We start from the raw sequence: 24,989 nt of genomic DNA, 5'->3' as shown, positions 1-24,989 counted from the left end.
AGTCTCATTTTTTCTGTTGCATTTGTAAGCAGACTGCTGCTCTTAATATAGCCTCTTTGTGGAAAGGCATGATTGAAGTTTAGAGTATGCCCTGCCCCAGTTGGTTTTGATCATCATGTACAAAACTGCAGGGAATACGGTATCATTTACTTTTAATAGGTGATAATTATGAGAAAATCCCAAAAATCCATTAAGTTAATCTACTGTAAAATGAATCCATTGGCAATAATGTTCATTTTAGTGTTATTATTCATACCATTCTCAGTGCAATTAAAATTCAATAATGTAAAATGCATCACATTATGAAAATTACTGTATGTCTGGCAGGAAAATGAGCAGCTCTTCCTCTGTGAAGAGTGCTAAGTTCATGTTCTGTTGCTGCTGCAATGTATGGGGCTGGAAATGGTGTACTGGAAAACTGCAGTTCCTCAAATGACCACTTGAGACACTGCTCCAAAAACAAGATCCCCACACACTACCATCTGAAAATGTTCACCTTTACAACTTCTGCAACTTCTAATCAATATATTTAACAGACAGGTACAAAAAACATTTTTAGTCTTTATTGCTAACGTCCCCACTGATAACAATTGCAGGAGAGGGTGGAGAAATATATGTATTTTTTCCATTCTATAAAACAAAAATGTAACTAAAACATAAATAGTTATGGAATGTTATGGAACAGACAAGTGACTTACAAGCTATGGAAAGAGTACAGGAGGTAGTAATAGTAGCTATGGGGTTGGATGCTACACATTCGTAAACCCCGGCGTCCTTATAGGTGGACTTTCTGATCATTACAAGCTGTCTTCCATCTGGGTGGGAGATTAGGTTGACTCTGTCATCCACCTCCAGTGGTTTCCGATCTAGAATACACAAAAGCATTAACGAATTATCTGCACTATTTACATTATTTTGATATTTGATAAAGCTACCTTTCATCCATGTAATTTGTGGTTGTGGGCTACCAGCTGGAAGGCAGCTAAGAGTGACAGGTTCCCCCTCCAGCAGGACGTGGTCTTTCAATTTGATGTGAAACACTGGAGCAAAATCTGAAGCAGAGCGGACAAACTGTTGGCTTTTTGCCTCTTCTTTGGGGACGCTTGAGGGCAAATCAGATTGGGAAGGCGTTTTGTCTTTCTTGCCCCTTGTCAAACCCCACCTGTCCCACCGTGACCTTCTCTCACTCTCAGAATGGATGCTAGAAGTGGATTCAACTGATTCCTTAGACCCTGAGGCGCCAGTTTGTTTTGCTAGCTGATTCTCAGGGATTCCCATTCCTTTGAGTCCACGGCCCTCAGACTGAGAGTGACGGTGGCGGGTAAACAGGGGTGTGCGCTTTCCCTCTGAATCTCCTTTTCTCTCTTCAGACTGACTGCGTATTTTTGCAGATATTCCTGCCACTTTGTTCTCAAACCTCTGTTTCATTGCCAGGACAGGAGAGTCTGTGACCTTGTGTAAATCCCCTTGAGCCAGCTCTTTCTTTGTGTCTTTATTGTTCCTCTCCTCTGACTGAGTCCTTAGTTTGGCAGAGATTCCTGCCACTTTGGACTCAAACTTACGCCTCATGGCAGATACAGACGACTCCTCAGCTTTTCCTTGCTCCCTGTCATCCACATTCTTCTGTGTCCCTCCACCATTCAGTTCCTTTGTATCCAAAGACTTACTGCGACCAACAGCCCAAGACACTCTCTTGCTTTTAGCCGTTTCCTGCACATTGGATTGCTTATCTTCTTGTGATTTCTGAACCTTCTTCTCAGTGGATGGTGACCTCTTGGCCCGCAAGGAAAACCTTCCAATTAAACCAAGGCCTGTTTCTTGATCATCTCTTCTTAAATCTTGAACAGATTTCGATTTCTCCTTAAGTCCTGACGATACCATTTCTAGAGGCGCCCCTCTTGGTGCAGGCCTATAAATCTCTTCAGCCCCCTCATTTGCTTTTCTACTTAATACAGGCGATTTCTCCTCTGATTTGTTTCTGGTGAGTTTTTTGAGGCCACGGGTCAAAGACGATTCTCGCTTTTTAAACCTCGCTTCAAAGAGCTCCTCTGAGTCAATGTCTTTGATGTCTGTTCTGAGAATAAGCTGGCGAGGGATGGAAGGAAGGTCTGGGTTTGATGAAGAAGAGACAGAACCTGGAGATTGCTCAGGTGTTGCTACTTTGGCAAATACTGCTGGATGTTCCGGGGATGAAGATGCATCTGCAGACTTTGTTTTGGCTATAGTAGAAGGATCCTTGGATTGGGGTTTGTCAGATGTTTGAGACTGCCCTGCAAATGATGCTTCTTCACTACTCTGTGACATTTCCTTGTCTTTCACTTTCTGCTTGCTGATATGTAATGCCTGGTTTTCTTTCCTCTCTTCTTCATCCTCCTCCTCCTCTATTATTATTATAGGAGTAATAACAGAAGGATACGCATAATCACATTCTTCTTTGTCTGCCCCTTCTATTTGGGACTTGGTCCTTTTTTCTTTCATCCCTTCTTCCTCACCAAGTTCGCTCATATGTTTTTCCTGTTGGTCTGGTCTTCCCTGTGCTGTGGTTGAGGCAGACTCCGCTTTTGTGTCTTCTGTTAGTGCAGACATCGAGGTTGCCTCCTGGAGCTTCTTCCCTACTATGCTAGAACTACCCACAGATGGTATCTCTAAGGGGGCTCCAAACCTTCTGTGCAGGGGCATGGGCTCAGAATCCCCCTGAGTGAAAGAGGTACTTTTGCGAAAAACTTTAGTCTTTGGCGTGTCTTCTCCTGGACTCTGAGAGGAAGCTGCTCTGACGAGTGTTGACGGCCCAGTTCTTGATCTCCTCAAATTCCGATCAAGGGATCCTGTTTGCCTCTCATCTTCAATGCCGAGTGTTTCAAAAAGGGGCCCTCGAAGGCCACTCATATTTTTGTCCACGTTTCCTCCCCTGAGCAGCCGTTGTCTCATCAGTTCCAGTTTTAGGGCGTAATCCTCCTGGCTTAACTTTGTAGCCCCAGGGCTTGGACTGCGATTGGGTAGTTCCATGGAAACAGCCTTTTTCAAACTCTTGTTTCTTTCTTCTGATTCCTTTTCTGTACTTTCTTCTTCTGGGTCAATGTGGAGAAGCAGCGCTGAATCGGCAGAACTCCCCCTCCTCATTGTAGACCGCCTGGCTTTTGTCTGGGATTCATCTGACTCCACACTTGATCCTTTTTTCAAGGGAGCTCGTTTTATATTTTCTGTTTGCGCCTCATTTGGGGTTATGTCTTCATCTTTTATGCATTTAGTAGCCCCTCCTCTATTATTTGCACCTATGCTTTCCTTTTTCCTTGTCCCATCTGCAATGAAACCGTGCCGTCCCGTGACATCTTCATCCCCTGGGATCTCATTGAGGGAGACCCTGGAACCCGAGAAAACCATGGACAGTGGCATAGGAATAAAGGGAAGCTCATCCACATCTGCATCTGAATCAGACGAAGAGGAGGGTGGCGGGGAGCCTTCTTTTAAATGCCGGGCCACAGCAATGAAGACATGGCTGCTTGAGTCATCTAGGAGCTCAGGGATGGACCGCATCACCATTTTGGATTTATAGCTGATGAGGGAACGCTGAAATAGTTAGCAGAGGATTTTGTAGGATTAGTCTCTAATCTAAGTACGCCCCTGTTTCCAAAACTCTGTATAAAGTGTGAATAAAAGCAGAGTGCAAATCATTTTAACCATTTATTTAACTGTAAACCAAAGAGCGACCGAAGAATCTAAAAGCCTCAGGTTGCATGTTAAATGTCAAAGTTCATGAGAGTACAATTAGAAAAAAATGAACAAGTATCGCCTTTTTGGAAGGGCTTCTAGGAGAAAACCTCTTATCTCTCAAAAGAACATGACAGCATGGTTTAGGTTTGTAAAGCTGCATCTGAACTAGGGCTGCCACGATTAGTCGACTAGTCACGATTACGTCGACTATCAAAATCGTCGACGACTGATTTAATAGTCGACGCGTCATTTGAAGCTTTGTAAGATCCCAAAAGCAGGAATAAGTAGCAGGATTTAAGAGTGTAATAACGGACTGAAACAGAAGATGGCAGCACTGCATGTACAAGGATGCCAGCTGCCGTTAAACCCCGAAGAAGAAGAAACTGTGTCCCAGAATTCATAGCGCGGCCCAGCGCAGTTGTCAACAATGGCGGCAGCTAGTTAGTTTTAATATTACTCTTATTATTCTTTCTGGGTCACAAAATAAACGTTTAACATATTTTCAGGCGAGAATGTAGCTGTGTAAACCTCAAATATCTGCTCAGTTTATCAAGACACCACATATTTTCAAAAGCGCTCCGACGTTTTCGGAGGCGTCTGTTACCCACTAGCTCGATAGCTAGCCGGGGGCCATGAGAGCACCGGACTCCCGGCAGATCGTTTTCAAACCCACCGCCCTACTCAGGTTAAACATATACAAGTCACTTAGATAACTTAAAAATGTTATTGTTTGGCTTTTTTCAGTATTTTATTTGTTCCTGAGTAAATCGGCTGAGTTTATTAAACTCCACCGAAACAATCTGCACATTTAATTAGAATTCAATTAACTATCATCTTGTCTTTATTTTTAGTTAGCACAGACCTTAAACACTTAAAGCTGTAAGCTAATGATAGTTATATAAGAGCAGATGCTGCTGGTGCAATAAGCTGTACTTTTACGTTCAATGGATGATGATCTGATTAGTCGACTAATCGCAAAAATAATCGGTGACTAGTCGACTATCAAAATAATCGTTTGTGGCAGCCCTAATCTGAACAAACCCCAAGACTTCTGGAACAATGTCATTTGGACAGACAAGACCAAAGTGGAGATGTTCGTCCATAAAGCACAGCATCATGTTTGGAGAAACATGATAAATCTATTCAAAAACAAGCCTCAATCCCTCAGCAGGAATCAGCCTGTGGTGTCTTTATGCATTTCACCCTGATTTCCAAATGCTAAATGAACGTTTTGTCGTCTGTTACCTGCCATCGCCTTCGAGCCAAAACTTGTTTTAGCATAGCTGTGCTGATGCTTTTGTTTGTTGGTGACTGCAAGACAAAACAATAGGTGGGAGCACTATTAACAGAGACATAACTACATCTCATGAATCAGTGACACAGTCGGCAGGATGGTAGATGTTCCAGTGATAGCTCACCTTGAACCAAGGATGACGAAGGCACTCGATGGCACTTGCCCTCCTAGGTTTGGGACACAGTTACAGTTCAGACATGTTTAATCTGTGAACTGTAGCACAGTTGCATCATATACAGTATTTTTATGGTACAAAACTAAGAGGCATCAAAATGCTTACAGTCTGTCCACCACCAAAAGCTTGATGACAAATCCTTTTGCTTCTTTGCAGAGGTCAGAAAACATGCTCTCCTCAAACGCCACATTGTAGTTCCTGATGTTTAAAGCAGTGGCTTTGTCATTCTCGCCCGCAAAAGGTGACACGCCGGTCAGGCTAAAGCAAAAAAAGAACAGGTGTTTTATTTAGCAAGATGTCAGATTGACTGATTGGGTTTAAATACACACATGCTGTGAAGAAGAAAAAAACGTACCAGAGGTAAGTGATGACACCAACAGGCCTGTGGGAGAGCAGGACACATACGTGACTTGGAATTTGAAGAGCAACATAAAAGCACAGATAAACACAGAAATTTGATGGACTTGCAGATAACTGTGAGTGTATATAGTGCCTGCTGTGCCTAGTCACTTCTCCATGCCAGAGAACAGGTGGCTGACCATATGTCTGTTGCTGTGGAAACTGGAGTTTGGTTAACAATCTCTGGAGCGACATATTCTGGTGTGCCGTATTTGCAGTAGTGCTCCTCTGAAGTCTCCAATTTAATGGCATTCCCGAAGTCGCAAATGCGGATCTGATCACTCCCTGGACTTGCCATCAAAATATTTTCTGGCTAGAGGGGATGTGTACAAAAACAACAACATTAGGACTCATAAAAGGTGAATCAAATCTGATACAGTGCTTGTGGTGGGACAGATGGATACCTTTATGTCGAGGTGAGCTATATTTTTTTGGTGGAGATAGCGAAGACCCTCCAAAACCTGCTGAACACTGCTGCGGATCTGTAGCATGAAACACAACAGGAGTGAATCCTGAAAGGCACGTTACATAATGAAAGCGCAGTGCAGGCAGCAGAAAGACACAAACCTGCAGTTCCATGACTGTTGTTTTCTTGGCCATTCTTTCCAGCAACTCCTCGTGACATCTTTGTACAAGAGTTAAGAAAAAAGAAAAACAAAGCTGCTGCTGCTGCAGCTACTTGATTGCATAGTCTGACTGGTAGGTGCATGAGAAATGAATTATAAATGAGCAAAACTCCCCCACACTCTATCTCTTGCTAATTCCTCTCAGCAGCGATGAGTCAGAGAGAAAAAGCTCGGCTGCTTCATTCATGCCTCCGGGGGGTACGGGGGGACGTTAGGATTAATGCTGTGCATCTTGTACTTGAGATGCATTTAAGTGCACTTTTGTTTGACAATGTAGAAGATAAAATGTGAATCGGAGATGCAGGAGGATAAAACATTTTTCTGTAAAACGTAGATTACAGATTTCACTGTATGTTCTAGTGAAAGGATACAAATCTGTGATAAGCACCACCACGTTCTTCTTCTCAAAGGCATCATGGAAGTAGAGAATCCTCTCGTTATCCAGCTCAGACAGAAGCTCCATCTCTCTGAGAGCCAAGGCTTTCCTATTTCCGCGAGCAGAAATGAATTTGGCAGCAAACTCGGTCTTTCCGTTCTTGCGAGTTACTCTCTTCACATAGGAGTAGGCCCCCCTGCACCCACAAACACAAAGTGATGACATTAATGGTTTTGTACATGTCAGCCGTGTTGGTTTTTTTATCCATTTGTTTTCAAGACTGATTTCTCTTTGATAGAAGTAAATTATAAATATTATTATTATTATGACAGTAATTTGCTTAGGCTGCTGCCCCCGCGACCCGGCCCCGGACAAAGCGGATGAAGATGGATAATTAAGGGCCAGATTTACTAAGCAGGGCAAAATTGCACTGAGCACAATCCTTTCGTCAATTTGTACACTTAAATATTCTCCTCCCTGTACAATGTGCTAGTGAAATATGGGTCAGTTGCAAAACTTCCCAGTTGCCACCTCTACCATGCGATCCTGTCATTGCGCTCTCTTTGTAAATACCAATTGTACATTTCTTACACAAACCCAGTTTGTTCTGGCGCAATGCGTTAGTAAAGTTGGGCTGAGTATGGTGGAAATTCGTTTTAGACCATTATCAGTTTACACATGTAACCACACTTATTACCGATACGTGTGGGTCATGGAGCAACATCTATAGATAGATGCGAGTATGCCTGCCAGTATTGCTTCAGTTCATTGAGGTGTTGTTTTAAGCCTGAGGGCTGGACTTCTTCCTTCTGTTTGGCAGACTTGCTGTTGTAGATTTGCTGCTGAGCTTGAGGTTTGGATTGATGTCCTCACATCTCTAGACTCTAGGCATAAAGAGGAGTTCATGGTCGGCTCAATGGCTGCAAGGTGCCCAAGTCCTGTGGCAGCAAAACAAGCCCAAATCATCACCCCTCCACCAATGTGCTGACAGTTGGTATGAGGTGCTATGCTGCATTTGGTTTTCTCCAAAATTCAGTGCATTGTGACCAAATATTTCCACTTCAGTCCCATCTGTCCAAAGCACATTGTTCCAGAAATCTGGTGGTTTGTTCAGATGCAACTTTGCAAACCTAAGCTGTGCTACCACGTTGTTTTCAGAGAGAACCTTTTCACCCATGCAGGCCATTCCAACAACCCATGTTTTGGTCAGTCTTTTTGTAATTGTACTATATAACTGATTTTCACAGGACTCTCTGTCTATACACACACACACACACACACACACACACACACACACACACACACACACACACATATATATATATATATATATATATATATATATATATATATATCTTGATAATAGGTCCCTTTAATCCCTTTAATGACTAATTTCCTTTCCCTCCACTTTATTAATAAATTCTTCTTTGTGAGAACAATGGAAAGACAAATGGAGGGGCAATAGTCATTGTATAATTAACTTTCATTCTCCTTAGGCACTCTTCTGTGATATTTGGGAGAAGGACTCATAATCTGAACTCCATTACTGGGGTACTCATGCTGTTCACTGGGTGGAAAGCAGATTTCTTCATCTGCCTGTTTTGCCATCCCAGTGGCTGTGCAATTCACAGTAAATGCCTGTCTCTAGACCAAAACAAATCATCTGTCGTCGGCTAATGCGTTCACTCCACTCTCGTGGCTGGTGACTCATCTGTCGTTTCTGTCTGCTGTTGTTAAGCAGGTGCAACTAACCCCACCGCCACCCTCCCACCACACACACACACACACAACCCCTCCGCACCAGCTCCTACCCCTACCTCCCGCCCTCCAGGCCGACCCTGAGCACTCAAGTAACTATTAACGTCAGTGTCCTCGTCCTCGTCGGGATGTGAGGCAGGAAGAGTGCGCACACTCACCTCCCTATCGCTTTGTGGATGTCATAGTAATCTGTCAAACGCCTCATCTTCCTCAGAATGGTTCCCTCATCCTCCATTGGCTCTTCTGCTTCTTTTCGCTCTGGAGAAAAGCATCAACATAGGCATCTTTATTGGCTTTGTGTGTATGGATGTGTGTGTGAGTGTGTGTGTGGGGGGTGCACACACTCATATGTGGGTGTATTTATGTGCTAGCTCAGAGACAGATGGCTTCACATTGTAATTTCAAAACACCTTGTGGTCCCGCCCATATGGTGCGGATTCAGAGGAGCAATTTTCAACAACAGCTAGCCTTTATTAGCGATTCTAAGCAGTAAATATCATCAGCAAATGGGGTAAAAATCTGTTAGCACAATACTTTTGAATATGAAACTTTTCAACTTTACACATTCCTAATCTTTTCAACTACTGTAAGAATATCGCTGGACTGCAGACCTGTATGAACTGTGAGCTCGGCCTTGCAGGAGTTGGACCCGGCCAGGTTCTTGGCAGTGCAGGTGTACACGCCGGAGTGATGGGGCTGAGCGTTGAGGACGACAAGTGAATACTCTGGGTCGTCGTAAACAAATGTGAAGTGGCTGCTCTCCGAGAGGAGCGCATCATCCTGCAGCAGATCAATCAGCTATTAGCATTCACCTAAAAAAATATCATCTGAGTATTCAGTTGAGTTGAGTTGAGTTATAGTCGAATGTTGGATGTACTACCTTAAACCACAGAATATCCGGATCTGGCTTTCCTTCGACCACAACAGCCAGATGACATGTTTCCCCGACTTGCACATCTACGTCCTCCATTATGGTCTCAAATTTGGGAGGCACTGCAGGAAAATTAGGAGGAAAAAAGAAGCTCATCTCTAAGGTGGAGAAGCACTATGGACCGCACATACAGAGTACATTTTATGGTGTTGTGGCCATTTTTGTTGAATTCTAATGAATCATAATTTGTATCCATTATTGTTTTTTCTTTAAAACAGTAAAAATATGCTTAAGCTAGTTTTGCTATTTAAATCTGTAATTAATTTTACTTTTGGAAAAGTCGGAAGTGCTTTCTGAAACAAACCACCTGTTGCCCCCCATGGCCTTTTTTTGGAGTATGGTTTTTTTGGGGAACTTAAAAGGCCTTGACAGACAGGTCTCGCTGTTGTTCAATCTTCCTTTGGGCACTAAATGAATATAAAAGCTGATGTTTTTATGCAACAGATCAAATAATAAAGACACACTTTGTCTTGTTGACATAAGTAGAAAGTTGTTTGGATTCTCACTAAAATGCTAAATTTGTCACGTGGTGCGCCTGTCTGGACTGACCTGCCATGGCCAGCTGAAGTGTGCACAGGTCGCTGCCAAACTGGTTTCTGGCCGTGACCACCAGCTGACCGATGTCCGTGCTCCTCACCCTCTGCAGCTTCAGGGTGTGTTGATCATCGTCCGGCATGCTCATCTCGCACATCCCCGGCTTACTGACCAGCACCACGCCCCTCCTGAGGTAAGCGGGTTTCAGAAAAGTTGGGAGAAGGCCACATTTACCAGTTTGCTGCACTGAGTCTTCTTTAACCCAGTAAGAGGAGACCAACTGTTGTAGTTTTGAAAGCCATTTTTTTTGTTTTGATTGTTGCACAGCGTTGTGGGCTTTGCATTATTTAATTTTCTGTGCTCCAAATGTTGGCAGTGGGTGATGAGTCTGGACTGCAGGCAGGCCAGTTTAGCACCCAGACTCTTGTAAAACATGCAGAATGTGTGTCGACATAGTCTTTCTTAACTAAGAAAGGCTTACTCTGACAAGCTGTATGTCTCGATCAGCATTAAGTACACTAATATCCCCCTAAAGCCATCATGAAAGCTTTTGAACTGTATATTTAAGTTTTTAGTCTTTAGTATAAGGGCTGCCAAATAAACCCCAAGAAGCTTGGGGTTAATATGATCCAGTTTATGAAACAGACCCTGATGAATGCTATGAAGAAATCGGATGAAAACTTTTTAATGACATCACAAGGACATCACTGGAAGGTTAATAAACTAACTTTTTCCAGGTGACAGCTGCATGCACATGGTTCAGCGTGATGGTGATGTTGGCAGGCTGGTTCTCAACCACGTACACAACTTCTGGCTTGTCTAAAATTATCGGCGCTTTCCTCAAGTACGGTCCTAGAGAAGTCAAAGGTATGTTACAAGAAAACAAAGCAAAACTGGTCCTAAAAGTAGAAATGATGTCCTTTAAGGTCGATTATCAGATTAGTGGTAGCATAAGCCTCTTAAACACACTTGATACCTCTGTCCAGCAGCTGGACTAGATCAGTGGCAGGCGATGGCTTGCTAAGCGTTTTCCCAGTGGATGCTAGGACTCTGAAAGCATAGCGGACTCCCTTTGACAGCGAGGTGACGGTGTAGTTTGTCTCCCTCAGGTTTGATGCCACAACAGACCACTGGATGGAGCCCAGAGGCTGCTGCTGGACCACATACACCAAGGAGCCGGCATCTGTAAACACACATGCTCCTTAATTACTTGGTGGCAAAGACATGATTAAGCAGTGCTAAAAATGCTGTATTTTTTCTCCCTTGAATGGAGAGAGTATGTAATCAGTTCAGTTTGTTTGTTTGTTAGCAGTCTATCATCCACAGTTTTCAAGACATCGTTTTTAAATTGTGTGTGATGGGAGATATCAATAGCAGCTCAAGCTGATTTCATTTTGGGAAAAATTGGGTCGAGATTGAGGTCAATTCAATTTTAAAATCAGTAAAAACTGATTTATTACCCACAGTTTTTTATGCATCATCTTCAAACTTCACAACAATATACTAGGCCTGAGGTCACACTGGGACCAAGGCTGGCTACATATTTGACCTAGACCTTGATTGTTAGCGCCCAAGGTCAAAACTGAGCTTTTCAGGAAACCATATCAAGTAATAATAATGGATTGGATTTATAGAGCGCTTTTCAAGGCACCCAAAGCGCTTTACAATGCCACTATTCATTCACTCTCACACTGGTGAAGGCAAGCTACAGTTGTAGCCACAGCTGCCCTGGGGCAGACTGACAGAAGCGAGGCTGCCATATCGCGCCATCGGCCCCTCTGGTCAACACCAGTAGGGTAAAGTGTCTTGCCTAAAGACACAACGACCAGGACAGAGAGCCCGGGGATCGAACTGGCGACCTTCCGGTTACAGATGCTCTTCCCAACCCCCTGAGCCACGGTCTCCCCTTAGTATTATTTCACGTGAAAACGCATGGAGAGAGCTGTACAACACACTTCACTTCACACGTGTCACAGTGATGCCATAAAATCGTGCAAAATGACACACTGCATGACTATATTTTAAAATCTTTTAAAGCTTCTAGAAGCCAAGGCTTTGAACCAGTTCTGCTCCAATCATATGGATTTCGAAATGTACCTTAAGGTCATAGGTCAAAGGTTAGAGTCACACGAATTAGGACAAAATTTTAGCTTCAATTGGATCATCTCCAAACCTTTACGCTTTATATAAGTCAGTGGGAGACCTAAGCACTTTCTTTGTTCGAGCTCTTTATTAAACATGATTTTTCCAACACATTATATCCATCCACCTGTGTTGCACCAGCCTGCAGGTGTGTTATGAACCTACCAAGTGAAGGGTCGAGTCTCTTTGGTGTCTTCCAGCTGAGGGTTATAGTTTTTCCTGTAATGGCCTCAATCACCGGAGGCCCATCAGGAGGATCAGGAACAATATCTGTTTCCAAAAACATACATATATATTTATATATTTCACAAAAATATTAGGGAAATTGTGTATCCCGTAATGTATACCATTAAACATTGTGTATCTATGATTACCTGTAACATACAGATGAGCATAGCAGGCTGCTTTGCCCACTTTGTTGGAGATGACAGCCTTGTAAACACCTCCGTGAGCATGACAAGCGCCCCGAATGATCAGACTGTGGACATCCCTGTCTGGAGAACAGACACACAGGTTTCTTATTCGCCATCTTTCCCCCACTTTGAACGACTTATTTTTGTGTGTTTATCTGCTTACACTGAGTCATTTTGCGCTCCTCGCTGTTCTCAATGCGCCTGCTGTTGTGATACCAGGCAATAGTTGGGTATGGCAGGCCCGCCACCTTGCATTTCAGCACCGCCTCCTTCCCTTCAATGACTTCCACATCAGCCAGAGGCTGCACAAAGTCCGGCATGGTCCTCTTCTCCACCTCGTTGTCGAACACTTCAGGTTCCTCTGGGATGGACGGCATCTTCTCCAACTTGGACCTGGAGGAAGAAAAGAACAGGTCGACTTGATTTTATCACACGCATTCGCTCCATCTGAGCTATTTTTCTTTGCCCTAGAAAGCAAAAGTGGAACATTTGATTTTTTAAAAATAGTTTGTTTTCTTCTCAAAGCCTTCAAAGAATTAACAATTACACAATTAGGGATGAGATGCAAATAGAAACAAACGGCTTCTCTTACATGTGAGAGGAGACGGCAGCTCGGGGTTCTTGCACGTACAGCTCAGCAGTGCATTCAGACTTTCCGTGAATGTTTTGAGCAACTGCTGTGTAAAATCCTTCTGTGTCACTGCCAACGTGGGTGATGACAAGCGAGTGACGACCCCCCTCTTGAAGGATGCGAATGTTATCACTCTCCTCCACTCGTGACTCTGAAAGAACATTATAAAAGACAAATTAAAAAGCCATTTCTTTGGACAAGCCTAAAAAATGTAGGAACACCGCACCGCCGCTTTGAGATTCTTACCAAAATGCATCCATGTGACTCTCGGAGCAGGCGATCCGCTCACCTTACAGTCAAACCGTGCCGTGCGTCCTTCGATGACCTCCAGGATGTCCAACTTTCGTGTGAACAGAGGCTCCTTGGACGGCGTGACGATCAGTTTTGCACTCGAGGTCAGCTCCTCTGTAGATGCACATGCGCCCTGTTAGTAAGTGTATCACTGAAATATGTTCAATCACATCTAAAGAAGTTGGAGAACAACCAACCAAAACCTCTCTGGTGGAGACAAAAACACGAAATGGAAAACCCAGCATAAATATAAGGTGTGATCATAAAAAAAAAACCTTATGTGATTTAAATTTGCCATGTTTCCACCTTCAGGTTAGACTCCTTGGGAAGAAAAGGAGCCAACCAGTTAGATCAGGTCACAGATTATGGGCCACACACATCTTTCCTTTCTGTCACTGTAAATATATTTAATCTCTGAAATATCTTAGTACAAGAAGTATAAGTGCAATGTCAACAGTATGTCTCAGTCTTTACCCCTCAACCGCAAAAGGCTGATGGCTTACATATTATCATCACCCCGTTGGCCAGTCGGAGAAGTAGACGGGCTGCATGGACACCTAAGTTTGTAAATGAGATAACTCAGGAAGGAAGTCACCTAGAATTTTCAAATTCCTACCAGCGGTTCAGAGTTTTCTGAGCTTTGAACTTGAGAGTTTTCTGAAAATCTTGTGAATGCAGTAACTCGAGAATATTCAGGATCTTGGATTTTCAAATTGAAACCATAGGCACTCCTATTTAAAATCCCTGTGCATAAATTGTTGAAAAATTCTGTAGTGGGTGATGATCTATGATGTGATGATTTATCTTTTACTTTATTCCTGCATTATGTGGTCTTGGGGAGGTCTTTATCAGGAGAAAAAAAGTACAATTTATGAAAATACAGTTAAAATTCCAAAATGTAAGCTAAGATGTAAGATGTCCCATGAGTCTTTGTAGGCCCAGTTGCAGTCCTGGGGCTTTATGTTTGACACCCCTGAATTATATCGTTTTAGGGAAGAGGAAGAAGGCACAAGCCACATTTGCGAAACGAGGCCAGTGTGACAGAAAAACTCTGTACTGTGCCTGTCTAAAACTATCTGGGGGAAACAATCATTGAGGTTAAAATCCCAGATTTGTACAGATGATTTAAAAAGAGCAGCAGCACCAGAAGATGGCTTTGAAGGGGAAATTTGCACAGGTTTTTAGTTAGACTGAAAATTTATGATCACACCTCATCTTCTGTTCACCAACAGGGACAGCACTGCTTATGATTCACCTTTGGCAGTGCTCAGCTTGCAAGTATATGTCCCACTGTCGTCTTCATGTACTGAATTTAGCATGAGACGGCACCTATAGCATAAAGAAAAATAAATGAATGAATTTTGTTTTTATGACACCAAAAATCTGTCAGATAATAAAATGTGCTGCAGTGACAGCAACATGAGGTGGACCTACCTCTTTCCGTCAAAGTGCATCTTACAGTTGAGCAGTGCAGGCTGGATCAGCTTCCCCCTGGACAACCAGTCCACGTCCACATCTGGAGGTCCCGTGATGTGACACTTAAACACGGCTGATTCTCCAGCCCTCACTGCTGCGTCTTTTACCTCCCTGGTGATCGTCAACGCCGTTTGTGCTGCAGCGGTTGATTAAAAGAAAAAGAAAACAGCACAAATAGAGCATATATAAGGAAGAACGACAAGATATGGTATGACTAAACATTCAGTTCAGTTTCTCATCACCTACCTCTGACCTCCAGTCTGCACTCTGCCTGTTTGCTTCCATACTCATTGATGATCCTGCAAGCATACAGCCCTGCATCTGACCTCTGAGCCGAGCCGATCCTCATTTCACTGGTGCCATCTTCCATCTCTCGCACAGTGAAGTGCCCTGCTGTCTTCACCGAGACTCTGTCCTTCAGCCTGGGTCAGTATAAAGCGGCTGTCAGAATCATTTATGCTCAGGCGCGTAATGGAGGGGTGTTTGTGTGAGACAGTTAGTGACCTTGATTGTGATAAAAGCTTCAGGTTTCTCCTGAGATGTCTAGCTGCAATAAAACCTTGAGGGGGAAAAAAAGATGTCTTACCAGTAAACCATGGGTTTGGGCTGGCCTCTGGCTTTCACTGACATGACAACATCTTGACCCTCGGTTACCGCCTGGTCACATGGTGCCACCTATTAAAGAATGTAAACATGATTACCTATAAAAGCTTTTAAGGTTAATCTCTAAGCTTTGCTCCAGTTTTATCAGATTGGAAGTAAAATCACATTACGACCGTGCCCAGAATGACTGCAGCTATCAAGTGATGCTGCGATGAAGCAAGTGGAGTCATGGTATGAAATGCAAAGGATATGTCCATGGAGATTGCCATTTTGCTACTAGGAAAATGAATATTGCAGCACAGTGTGATCTTAAGATCGGAGAACAATCAAAAGAAGATTCATATTTCCATGTGCAGTAACTTATATTTTTGTCCGATTGTTTTGGGACCTGCCTGTGGCCCCAATACCTGCGTACCTGGAAAACAAGACAGAGTGTGCAGCAACACCTGACACGGAAGAGAGTTGCCATTACAAGGAGAGCAGAATTATTAGACAAATGAGTATTTTGTCCAAATCATCCTCTTCATGCATGTTGTCTTACTCCAAGCTGTATAGGCTCAAAAGCCTACTACCAATTAAGCATATTAGGTGATGTGCATCTCTGTAATGAGAAGGAGTGTGGTCTAATGACATCAACACCCTATATCAGGTGTGCATAATTATTAGGCAACGTCCTTTCCTTTGGCAAAATGGGTCAAAGAAGGACTTGACAGGCTCAGAAAAGTCAAAAATAGTGAGATATCTTGTAGAGGGATGCAGCAGTCTCAAAATTGCAAAATTGCAAAAACCAAGGCGCCAAATAACTGCCCATGAACTGAGAAAAGTCAAGCGTGCAGCTGCCAAGATGCCACTTGCCACCAGTTTGGCCATATTTCAGAGCTGCAACATCACTGGAGTGCCCAAGAGCACAAGGTGTGCAATACTCAGAGACATGGCCAAGGTAAGAAAGGCTGAAAGACGACCACCACTGAACAAGACACACAAGCTGAAACGTCAAGACTGGGCCAAGAAATACCATACCACCTTTATTTATAAAGCACTTTAACATAAAGCCAGAGTTCACAAAGTGCTGTACATGCTAATAGCATAAGTAAAGAAAATTAAAATGAGATAAGATAAAATAAATAACTAAAAAACTAAAATAAATTGAAACATGTTAAAACAAATTGAGTCAACCCCTCTAATCAATGCCAAAGGCAAATATCTCAAGACTGGTTTTTCTAAGGTTTTATGGACTGATGAAATGAGAGTGAGTCTTGATGGGCCAGATGGATGGGCCCGTGGCTGGATTGGTAAAGGGCAGAGAGCTCCAGTCCGACTCAGACGCCAGCAAGGTGGAGGTGGAGTACTTGTTTGGGCTGGTATCATCAAAGATGAGCTTGTGGGGCCTTTTCGGGTTGAGGATGGAGTCAAGCTCAACTCCCAGTCCTACTGCCAGTTTCTGGAAGACACCTTCTTCAAGCAGTGGTACAGGAAGAAGTCTGCATCCTTCAAGAAAAACATGATTTTCATGCAGGACAATGCTCCATCACACGCGTCCAAGTACTCCACAGCGTGGCTGGCAAGAAAGGGTATAAAAGAAGAAAAACTAATGACATGGCCTCCTTGTTCACCTGATCTGAACCCCATTGAGAATCTGTGGTCCATCATCAAATGTGAGATTTACAAGGAGGGAAAACAGTACACCTCTCTGAACAGTGTCTGGGAGGCTGTGGTTGCTGCTGCACGCAATGTTGATGGTGAACGGATCAAAACACTGACAGAATCCATGGATGGCAGGCTTTTGAGTGTCCTTGCAAAGAAAGGTGGCTATATTGGTCGCTGATTTGTTTTTGTTTTGTTTTTGAATGTCAGAAATGTATATTTGTGAATGTGGAGATGTTATATTGGTGTCACTGGTAAAAATAAATAATTGAAATGGGTATATATTTGTTTTTTGTTAAGTTGCCTAATAATTATGCACAGTAATAGTCACCTGCACACACAGATATCCCCCTAAAATAGCTAAAACTAAAAACAAACTAAAAACTACTTCCAAAAACATTCAGCTTTGATATTAATGAGTTTTTTGGGTTCATTGAGAACATGGTTGTTGTTCAATAATAAAATTATTCCTCAAAAATACAACTTGCCTAATAATTCTGCACTCCCTGTAATGACAACAGACAATTGTTTCTTCTTTTTCTTTCTGTTTTTTTTTTTTTAGTTAAATGCAGTAAAATCCAATGGATGACTCTGGATTTGGGGGTTGCCAGAGGAACAGTACTTGTCTGATGGCACTGTGCCAAGTGAAAAGTTTGTTGGAGGCGGGATTAGGGTTCGGGATTGTTTTTCAGGAGTTGGGCCAGCAGGGTTAGTTCCTGTGAAAGGAACTCTTAATGGTTCAACATAACAAGACATTAGTGACAATTTTATCCTCCTAACTTTGTGGGAACAGTTTGCAGCTGGATCCTTCCTTCCTGCACAAAGCAAGGTCCATAAAGACACCAATAAGCGAGTTTGGTGTAGAAGAACTTGACTGGCCTTCACAGAGTCCTGACATCAACCTGATAGAACACCTTTGAGATTAATTAAAGTGGAGACTGCGAGCCAGGCCTTCTGGTCCAACATCAGTGTCTGACCTCACAAATGTGCTTCTGGGAGAATTCCCATAAACACTCCTAAAGGTTGTGGAAAACCTTCCCAGAAGAATTGAAGCTGTTAGAGCTGCAAAGAGTTGATCAAATTATCAAAATAAACCCTAAGGATTAAGAACAGGATGTCATTCAAATTCATATGCAAGCGAATACTTTTGGCAATACATCACAACAATGTGATTGGTCACTTGCAGTGTTGAACCTGGACCAACATTAATTATGATGATTCGGGAAAGACAACGAAATGGGGATATCAGAGACATCGACTATGACGCTGCGCTTGTTATTTAAAGAAAAAATCATAAGGAGCTTTTATACTTTTACCTGAAATGAGGGAGGCTCTTTTAAATGGTGAGGAAGTGAGCCTCCGACCTCCATCACCTCCTCCTGAGGACTCAGGTACTCCTCATCTGACTGGATTGGACTGCTGATTTCCAGAGATACAGCAGATTTCCCACATTGCGTGTGGGTCGGCTCTGGAAGAACAAGATATCGGACACAAATATAATAGAATTACAAGCATACTACCGCCGTGTCTAATTCATTTTTATTTGAGTTCACAAAAAAGTCGATTCTGATTTACACACGTCTTAATTTAAGTAATTGAGTGCAAAGCCTTTTGAAATATGGTTAACATGGCACTGGCGTAGCTCATTTTGTTTACGGTCTTTTTTTTGCTTTGCTGGTGTTGATCTTTGCCAAAATGAGCACTTGGCAACACAAAGCAGTGGGTTAGACACAAGTGGGCCACGTGCACCTCCACACACTGAGCACAGGGACCATCTGAAGTGACCATAAGCGAACAGATAACGAATTAATCCCTTAATCCCTGACCCAATCATTCACTCATTCCCACGAGTTCTAGATCAGACACTGTGTCTGGACCCTTGGCAGTCTGGACTACAGTCAGACTCAACTCACAGCTGCGGGAAGAAATATAAAGAGCTGCCTCTCTCTTTCTGTCTCTCCTTCTTCTTTTGTTGCCTTCGTTTTCGTGTCAGCGTTTCACAATCTTTGCAAAGCCTAAGACCTCACATATCTGGCACAACTAGATAACGTTGCGAGTGAAAATGAATAAAATCAATTACCCAAGTAGAATAAAGGCATGTCCCCCCTTTCAGATGGCAGAACAGTGGACTGATAGGTATTTTGCATGACATTCAACTGTGCAAAATAAAGGGAAAGTGGGTCATCATCTGCAAGTGAAAGGCAGGCTTGGTCGCATATACAGATGGAAAGAAATGCACCGAAAGCCATATATGGAAAAGCTGACTAATAGTAATGAAACACGATAAAAAAACACTGTTTATGCCAAATTATTAAGCGATGTAGGTGGATATTCTGTTGCGCTTATAGCATTAAAAAAAGGAGGGGGGGATAAAAACAACAAAATAACCTACCTAGAGTCACATCTCTGAGCGGCGTCTGTGCACCAGGGGATAACTCCCCAGAGTATTTATGTAAACCTGCCAACTCTTACACAACTCCCGAACAGTGTGAGCCGACCAACTTTCCTCCACCCTGTCCTTCTGCTTCCCATCACTGTTACGCCTTTATTCTCTTACACTCCTGACATCCCGGGCTGATGAAAAAGCTGAATATTTTAAAAGTTTATTAAAGCTTAGGTTTAAAGACTCCACTGAGTCACAAAGCTGTGGTTCTTCAACTTCTTTGATTTTTTTTTTAATGCAAAAATGACAATAGGCCTGTGTTATGTTCTCACATATTTCTTTGAAGCCAGTAAATCAATCTCGCCCACTATTTTGGCTTGTCGTGGCAACAATCTACACACTTCTCGGCTAAAATGACTCACATAATCTCCCGCCACTTTCTGGCAGCTCCATCCCCAAGCCCTGTAGCGTGAAATCTGAAGTGATGAAAAACTCCACGATTACAGCTGTAATCTCGAGCGGGGACATAAAGCAGACGGCAATTACCCGAGAGAACAAGAGGCCTTCTAAAAATACTCCTGCAAAGTTAGACTCCGCTGGCCTAATATGGCAACAGAGGCCCGCGTGCTGCTGTCAGAAAAGCACCAGGGTGAGCGCTCGCATTTGTTGACAAAACTGTGAAGAGGGGAAAGTTGCATTTGCATGAGGCCGAACCAGCACTGCTGGGAGCTTCTCTCATGCACAGCGTAGTATAAACACCCGTCCACTGCAGGCGCTTATATTTTTCTTTTTTTGCCTGATTTTGAATGCCACGGCTGCCTTTGAGGCTCAGGAGACCTTTGTGTGACGGGGGCAGGTCTGCGTTTTGAATTCATGCCGAGGGGGAGCTCGGTGCCTTCAAGAATTAATGGGTTGCCATGGCAACTATCGCTGCGAGGAGCCCCGGTCGGGATGCTGAGCTCCAGCGGGCCTTTGTAGTCATTAAGACAGAATGTCAGGCGGAGGAGGGCTGGCAGCGGATTAAAGTGTGAGTCAACATGTTTGAGAACAGCATCGTTTTTATGTTCCCCCCGGTGTCGCTCTCCTCATTTAAAATTTGTGCTGGTAAAATGTGTCACCATGTCTAACTGCAAAACAAGAAAGCAGTAGAGGTGGGCGGATACATGTAACCATCGATACGCTGGTATTGGTACTGGATAAATACTAGTGCGATAGGATGGATACTTTGTTTCTGTCCTTCTAAGTTCAGTATCTACTGAAAAGTGTTAAATAAATTTAATATTTTTGGAAGATGGCTCATCTCATAAATCATGACACACTGCTCACCCCCATAAAAGCTGCCTTTATAGGTTAAAATTATCGGTATCTGTATTGGTATTGGCAATACAGGCTGTATATTTACTTGGTAATCGAATTGATACCAATATTTCAAGTATCGCACAGGGCTTGAAAGCAGGCTCTGGCCCAGCCTCACCTGACTGAATGTAGAGTGTCGCACTGCATGACGCTCTGCCCGCCACGTTGACAGCCGTGGCGCAATATGACCCCGCATTGCTCAGCCTCATCTCCTTTATCACCAGACTATGCTTCTCGCCCTCAGCTTTAACCACATGGAACGCGTCACACCGGATCTCCACATTATTCTTCCTCCATGTCACTGAGAAGGCAGAGAGAGAGAAAACACAAACACTGAAAAACTGATATGGAAGAAGTCAGATTGCAAACATGTGAAAGGATAAGGCTCATTGATTTGGTTTATGAGAGTTTCACTTAAAATTGACCAGATTTCATAAGACTATGTGTGCAAGAAATCGCTTTATACGGCACTTAACAGAAAACAGTCTCCTAACTGAATTCAAAAAAGAAAATTATAGAAAATGGGGATGTTAAAATGGTGACTTGTCTTCAGCTGTACCAGTAGGGGTTGGGCTGCCAGTGATGATGCATTGCAGTGTGACCTCAGAGGCGCTGGGTGCGGTGGTGTCCTCAAGAGGCTTCTCAAACCTCGGGGCCTCAGCTGGCTCATCATCAGCAGACAGGTAAGAGTCATCGGAAGAACCGCCTGTGAATTAGAGGGACGGTCAGAGTGTTTTCTGTGCAGCTGCCGGTGCTCTATTACCTGCTTTAGAAAAATGGGTCAGACTCCAAATTAAGGCATTGGGCTAGTTTCCTTTTACGGATCCCCATGATGAAAAGAGTTTCATTAGTGAGTCTGGGCCCGGCAGCAATTCTGGCTCTGATTAATTTTCCATGGTGGACAACATAATATATATATATATATATATATATATATATATATATATAAGTTCAACCTTTTTGATCATTCCTTTTTAGTTTGTAATCTGTATTTTTTATTTCTATGTGCATGTTTTTATGTTTTTCTTATTCGGGGACTTACAGCCTAGCAAAGGTAATAAATCTCCAATAAGTTCTTTTTGTGTTTCAGATCTTAAAGCCACAAATGAGGCACAAAAAAGCAAAAGTTGTTAAAATGGGAAGCAAACAAACACCCAATATTACTTTACGTTCTTTAAGAGTGAAGTCACAACCCTAAAAAGTCTAGTTCTCTGACCCCTGGTAGTTAAACTTATCATTTTTCATAGGGGTAGTGTTGTGTGTGTAGGTCCTGATCTTTTTACAGTTTAAATTGTTTGTTTGTTTTTTAATGATCTCACTCAGTGGTGGTCAAAGGTGAAACAGAACAAAAACCTTTAATCAGATATGATAGCAAAACTTTTTAGCTTAGGGCTAAGGGAGTTATTTAATCTCTTAAGATCCACCAGCTTCCTAGTGCTCTTTTGTTAGGGTTATGGTTGTCATTATGTTCCCTTCTACCACTTTGTCTAGATATTTTATTTTATTTGACCTGCCAAATGGGAACATTTATGAAAATAGTACTGTAAGCCTGGCAACTTGGTAGACTTGGTAGTTGAGCAGAAATCCATGGATAAAGCCTCAAAGACTTCTAAAGGGACAACAAAAGGTGGTTGTATTTGTTTTGTTATTTGTGTAAAGAAACGAACTGGACAACAGTTGGGTCACTCAAGCCACAGGCAGGAACCTAATGGCTCCCAAAATGATTAAAGTGTTCATCCAGTTCCAGACTCTCATCTGCGATGGATGCTGCTTGGATTTTTTACAAACACGTTTATCTAGAACACTCGTAAAGCATCACCTACCTTCGTCTGCAGACTTCCGTTGAGCAGAACGGCCTTTTTTGCTCTTGTGTACTCTGCCCTCCCTCTTCCTTCCCTCGTTGCTCCTGTGTGGAACACTTTCTGTCTCCATGGGTTCATCCTCCACCAGGATGGTGGGGATGTTCACTTTCATGGCCGGAGATGTCCGCCCCACCTCCGCCTTCCTTCGTTTTAGGAGCGGGCTGATGGAAGGATTGGGTGATGGGGTGAGCCGAGGAGGCTTGGGTGGGAACTGGGGTCCTGGTTCCCTTACAGTTACTGGGGATGCTCTCTTCCCTGTTGGGCCTGGTGATCGGTGGTCCGCCTTGTTGTCCATGTTGGTGTCTCTCTTTGAATCAACTCTGGAGGAGGATGAAGATTTGTGGGATGTGTTAACAAGTGTGTCTTTGTCAGCTGCCAGAGAGCTTTGTAGGGTTTCCCTGCATGCAAAAGATGAGAAAGCTGTTATGTAATATAACAAGTGAGGGAAAAAATATTACATGTCTAAAACTCTTAATTTCCATTAAGTGCTTTGTTGTTGTTTTTTAAAAGAAATTTCAAATCCCTCAAAGAAAAATATACAAATATGATCATATTGGAATCTTTTTTTAAGAGAAAATTTCACAAGTAAAGATAATCTTCTTCAAACCTGATTAGGCTCGTCTTTGTAGCTATTGGCAACGGTTGTCCTGGTAACTGGTGAACTGGTGGCGTTGCCGTGGTAACAGAGATTTTCCTTGCGCTATCTACTGGTTTCCCGTGCAAATCTGACTGTGTCATCTTTTCCTTTTCGGAGCTGCTGCTCTGATTCCCCGGGTCTTTGCCTTGGGCCTGCTGAGAATTCTTCCATATGCTGCCCCCCTCCCTCTCCCCAACTTTTCCTTCCTCTAGGGCTCGCTCCCTCGCCTCTAACTTTTTAACTACTTGGGCAGGAATGGGTTCTAGTTTCCCCATGTGCAGCCTGTCTTTCTGTGACAGCTGCTCAGTTGAATATGCCTTCTTCAAGCTTGGTTTCCCCACAAGCTTCTTGATCCGCTGGAGCTCTTCTGTGAACTTGCTCTGGTAAGTCTGGATCCTCTGGGAGTAGTTTGTCTTGTCCTCTAATGAAGAGGCCCTCTGCTTGAATACCGCTCTCTTCTGGGCTGCACCCTGCAGTATTCGACTCTCATCTTTGCTCGGGCCTCCTGTCTTCTTTCCACTCTCATCTGATTCAAAGGAAGCTGCCCCTCGTGGCAGATCCACCCTTCGCTCCTCAAAGGCAAGGACCTTGTCAAAGATCTTGGGTCCTGCACGAGCCAGTTTGGGCGTCATAACTGCACTGTTGGTGCCAGATGACTGGCCCGTATTAGAAGTTTGAGGACCTGAAGGTTTGACTTTGCCCGAGTGTTGTTTTTGTGTGCTGATGCTGTTTTTGTGCGTGGTAAGAGGTGGCTGGGGGGAAGACAGGGGGACATAGGAGGACAGGCCCTGTGATTCATCAGCAGTTTGAAGCCTAGAGGGGTAAGGATTGAGGGGAAATAATGGAGGGGTGAAGTTAGAGCTCTGGTGCAGTGGCGAAGGCTTTGGAGGAGTAATAAGATGCAGATAAATGTCCGTTTGTGTCATTTTGTCTCATCATGTTTGAGTTCTTTGTGTTTTCGCATGTGCTTTCTGTGTTGTATCAGGTAATGAGCAACACATCAGACAGTGTGAAATCAAATGGCAGAGAAACAAATGTAATGAAATTTTGAGATTGAGACTTCTTAAGACCTTAACCCTAAAACTGCAATAACTGCTGTTGTTGGCATGTTGCACCAACAATATTACAAAATAAGAACATAAACTCCTACGAAAATCAAAAAAAGCACCCCTGCTTAAACTTCTAACACAATAACACCATGCCTAAAAATAACCTGTGAATCACATGATAATTACTCAGTGAGAACACTCATGCTAATATCAGCTCGGATCAAAGCAACCCATGCATGCCACTGCAAACCTATAAACATATGGTGTTAATCCAAAAGTGAGGGGCGGCTGTAGAAAACATGCAGTGGGTAAAAATCACAGTTTTCAGAAGTGCTGAATAATATATTATATTAGAAGATTGTACAAGTGCATCCTTTCTAATGGCTATATGAAATATTAATATTAACATTGTTATTTTGTTGGCTTGTAATCATTGTTAGATTCAAATCAATCCACACTGATGGCACGCAGAGTCGAAGGAAAGTGTGACATCAAAATAAAAAAGTACACTATATGGAAAAATGGGAATATATAAAGAAGAGTAAAAAATGAATAACAAATTGTATAGCAAATGGAATAAAGTTTTTGCGAGTTGGGTCTATGGAGGATATAATGTCTTGCCATATGAGTCAGTTTTCATTGCAATTTGGGTTTCTGGGCAGTCTTTTTGCTTTTTGGGGGAAATCCTGGGAATTAAA

At 43.0% G+C, this 24,989-nt stretch overlaps 1 protein-coding gene and 1 long non-coding RNA gene across 8 annotated transcripts in view; one reads left to right on the top strand and one right to left on the bottom strand.

Moving 5' to 3' along the window:
• The window catches only part of LOC146681095 (striated muscle preferentially expressed protein kinase-like), a 59,601-nt gene that overhangs the window by 7,372 nt on the left and 27,240 nt on the right, over positions 1-24,989 (bottom strand). For 6 of the 7 annotated variants that reach the window (XM_085449814.1, XM_085449820.1, XM_085449819.1 and 3 more), the window contains 30 exons: positions 23,213-24,055; positions 22,567-23,003; positions 21,303-21,449; positions 20,862-21,044; positions 18,321-18,472; positions 15,344-15,432; positions 15,004-15,179; positions 14,716-14,893; positions 14,537-14,610; positions 13,237-13,395; positions 12,952-13,141; positions 12,523-12,752; positions 12,321-12,440; positions 12,112-12,216; positions 10,781-10,987; positions 10,533-10,656; positions 9,820-9,992; positions 9,220-9,332; positions 8,951-9,119; positions 8,498-8,597; positions 6,577-6,777; positions 6,147-6,204; positions 5,984-6,061; positions 5,720-5,892; positions 5,536-5,562; positions 5,286-5,438; positions 5,130-5,172; positions 4,957-5,022; positions 936-3,567; positions 699-866 (listed from right to left, as the gene is read on the bottom strand). In XM_085449814.1, the coding sequence (XP_085305940.1) occupies positions 699-866; positions 936-3,567; positions 4,957-5,022; positions 5,130-5,172; positions 5,286-5,438; positions 5,536-5,562; positions 5,720-5,892; positions 5,984-6,061; positions 6,147-6,204; positions 6,577-6,777; positions 8,498-8,597; positions 8,951-9,119; positions 9,220-9,332; positions 9,820-9,992; positions 10,533-10,656; positions 10,781-10,987; positions 12,112-12,216; positions 12,321-12,440; positions 12,523-12,752; positions 12,952-13,141; positions 13,237-13,395; positions 14,537-14,610; positions 14,716-14,893; positions 15,004-15,179; positions 15,344-15,432; positions 18,321-18,472; positions 20,862-21,044; positions 21,303-21,449; positions 22,567-23,003; positions 23,213-24,055 (7,568 nt within the window). The remainder of the gene's footprint in view (positions 1-698; positions 867-935; positions 3,568-4,956; positions 5,023-5,129; positions 5,173-5,285; positions 5,439-5,535; positions 5,563-5,719; positions 5,893-5,983; positions 6,062-6,146; positions 6,205-6,576; positions 6,778-8,497; positions 8,598-8,950; positions 9,120-9,219; positions 9,333-9,819; positions 9,993-10,532; positions 10,657-10,780; positions 10,988-12,111; positions 12,217-12,320; positions 12,441-12,522; positions 12,753-12,951; positions 13,142-13,236; positions 13,396-14,536; positions 14,611-14,715; positions 14,894-15,003; positions 15,180-15,343; positions 15,433-18,320; positions 18,473-20,861; positions 21,045-21,302; positions 21,450-22,566; positions 23,004-23,212; positions 24,056-24,989) is intronic. The other variant, XM_085449815.1, reaches the window with a different exon arrangement.
• LOC146681096 (uncharacterized) lies at positions 9,328-10,976 on the top strand. Its single transcript, XR_014918282.1, has 3 exons — positions 9,328-9,997; positions 10,542-10,671; positions 10,914-10,976. It is a non-coding gene; the product is annotated as an uncharacterized LOC146681096 (long non-coding RNA).

This window comes from Copadichromis virginalis, linkage group LG23 (assembly GCF_057382275.1).
Source record: "Copadichromis virginalis isolate Kocher_CV1m ecotype Utaka linkage group LG23, C_Virginalis_male_GT1.1, whole genome shotgun sequence".
NCBI classification, from domain to species: domain Eukaryota; kingdom Metazoa; phylum Chordata; class Actinopteri; order Cichliformes; family Cichlidae; genus Copadichromis; species Copadichromis virginalis.
Note: the sequence above shows the minus strand (reverse complement) of the source record. Positions and strands in the feature narration are given on the sequence as shown.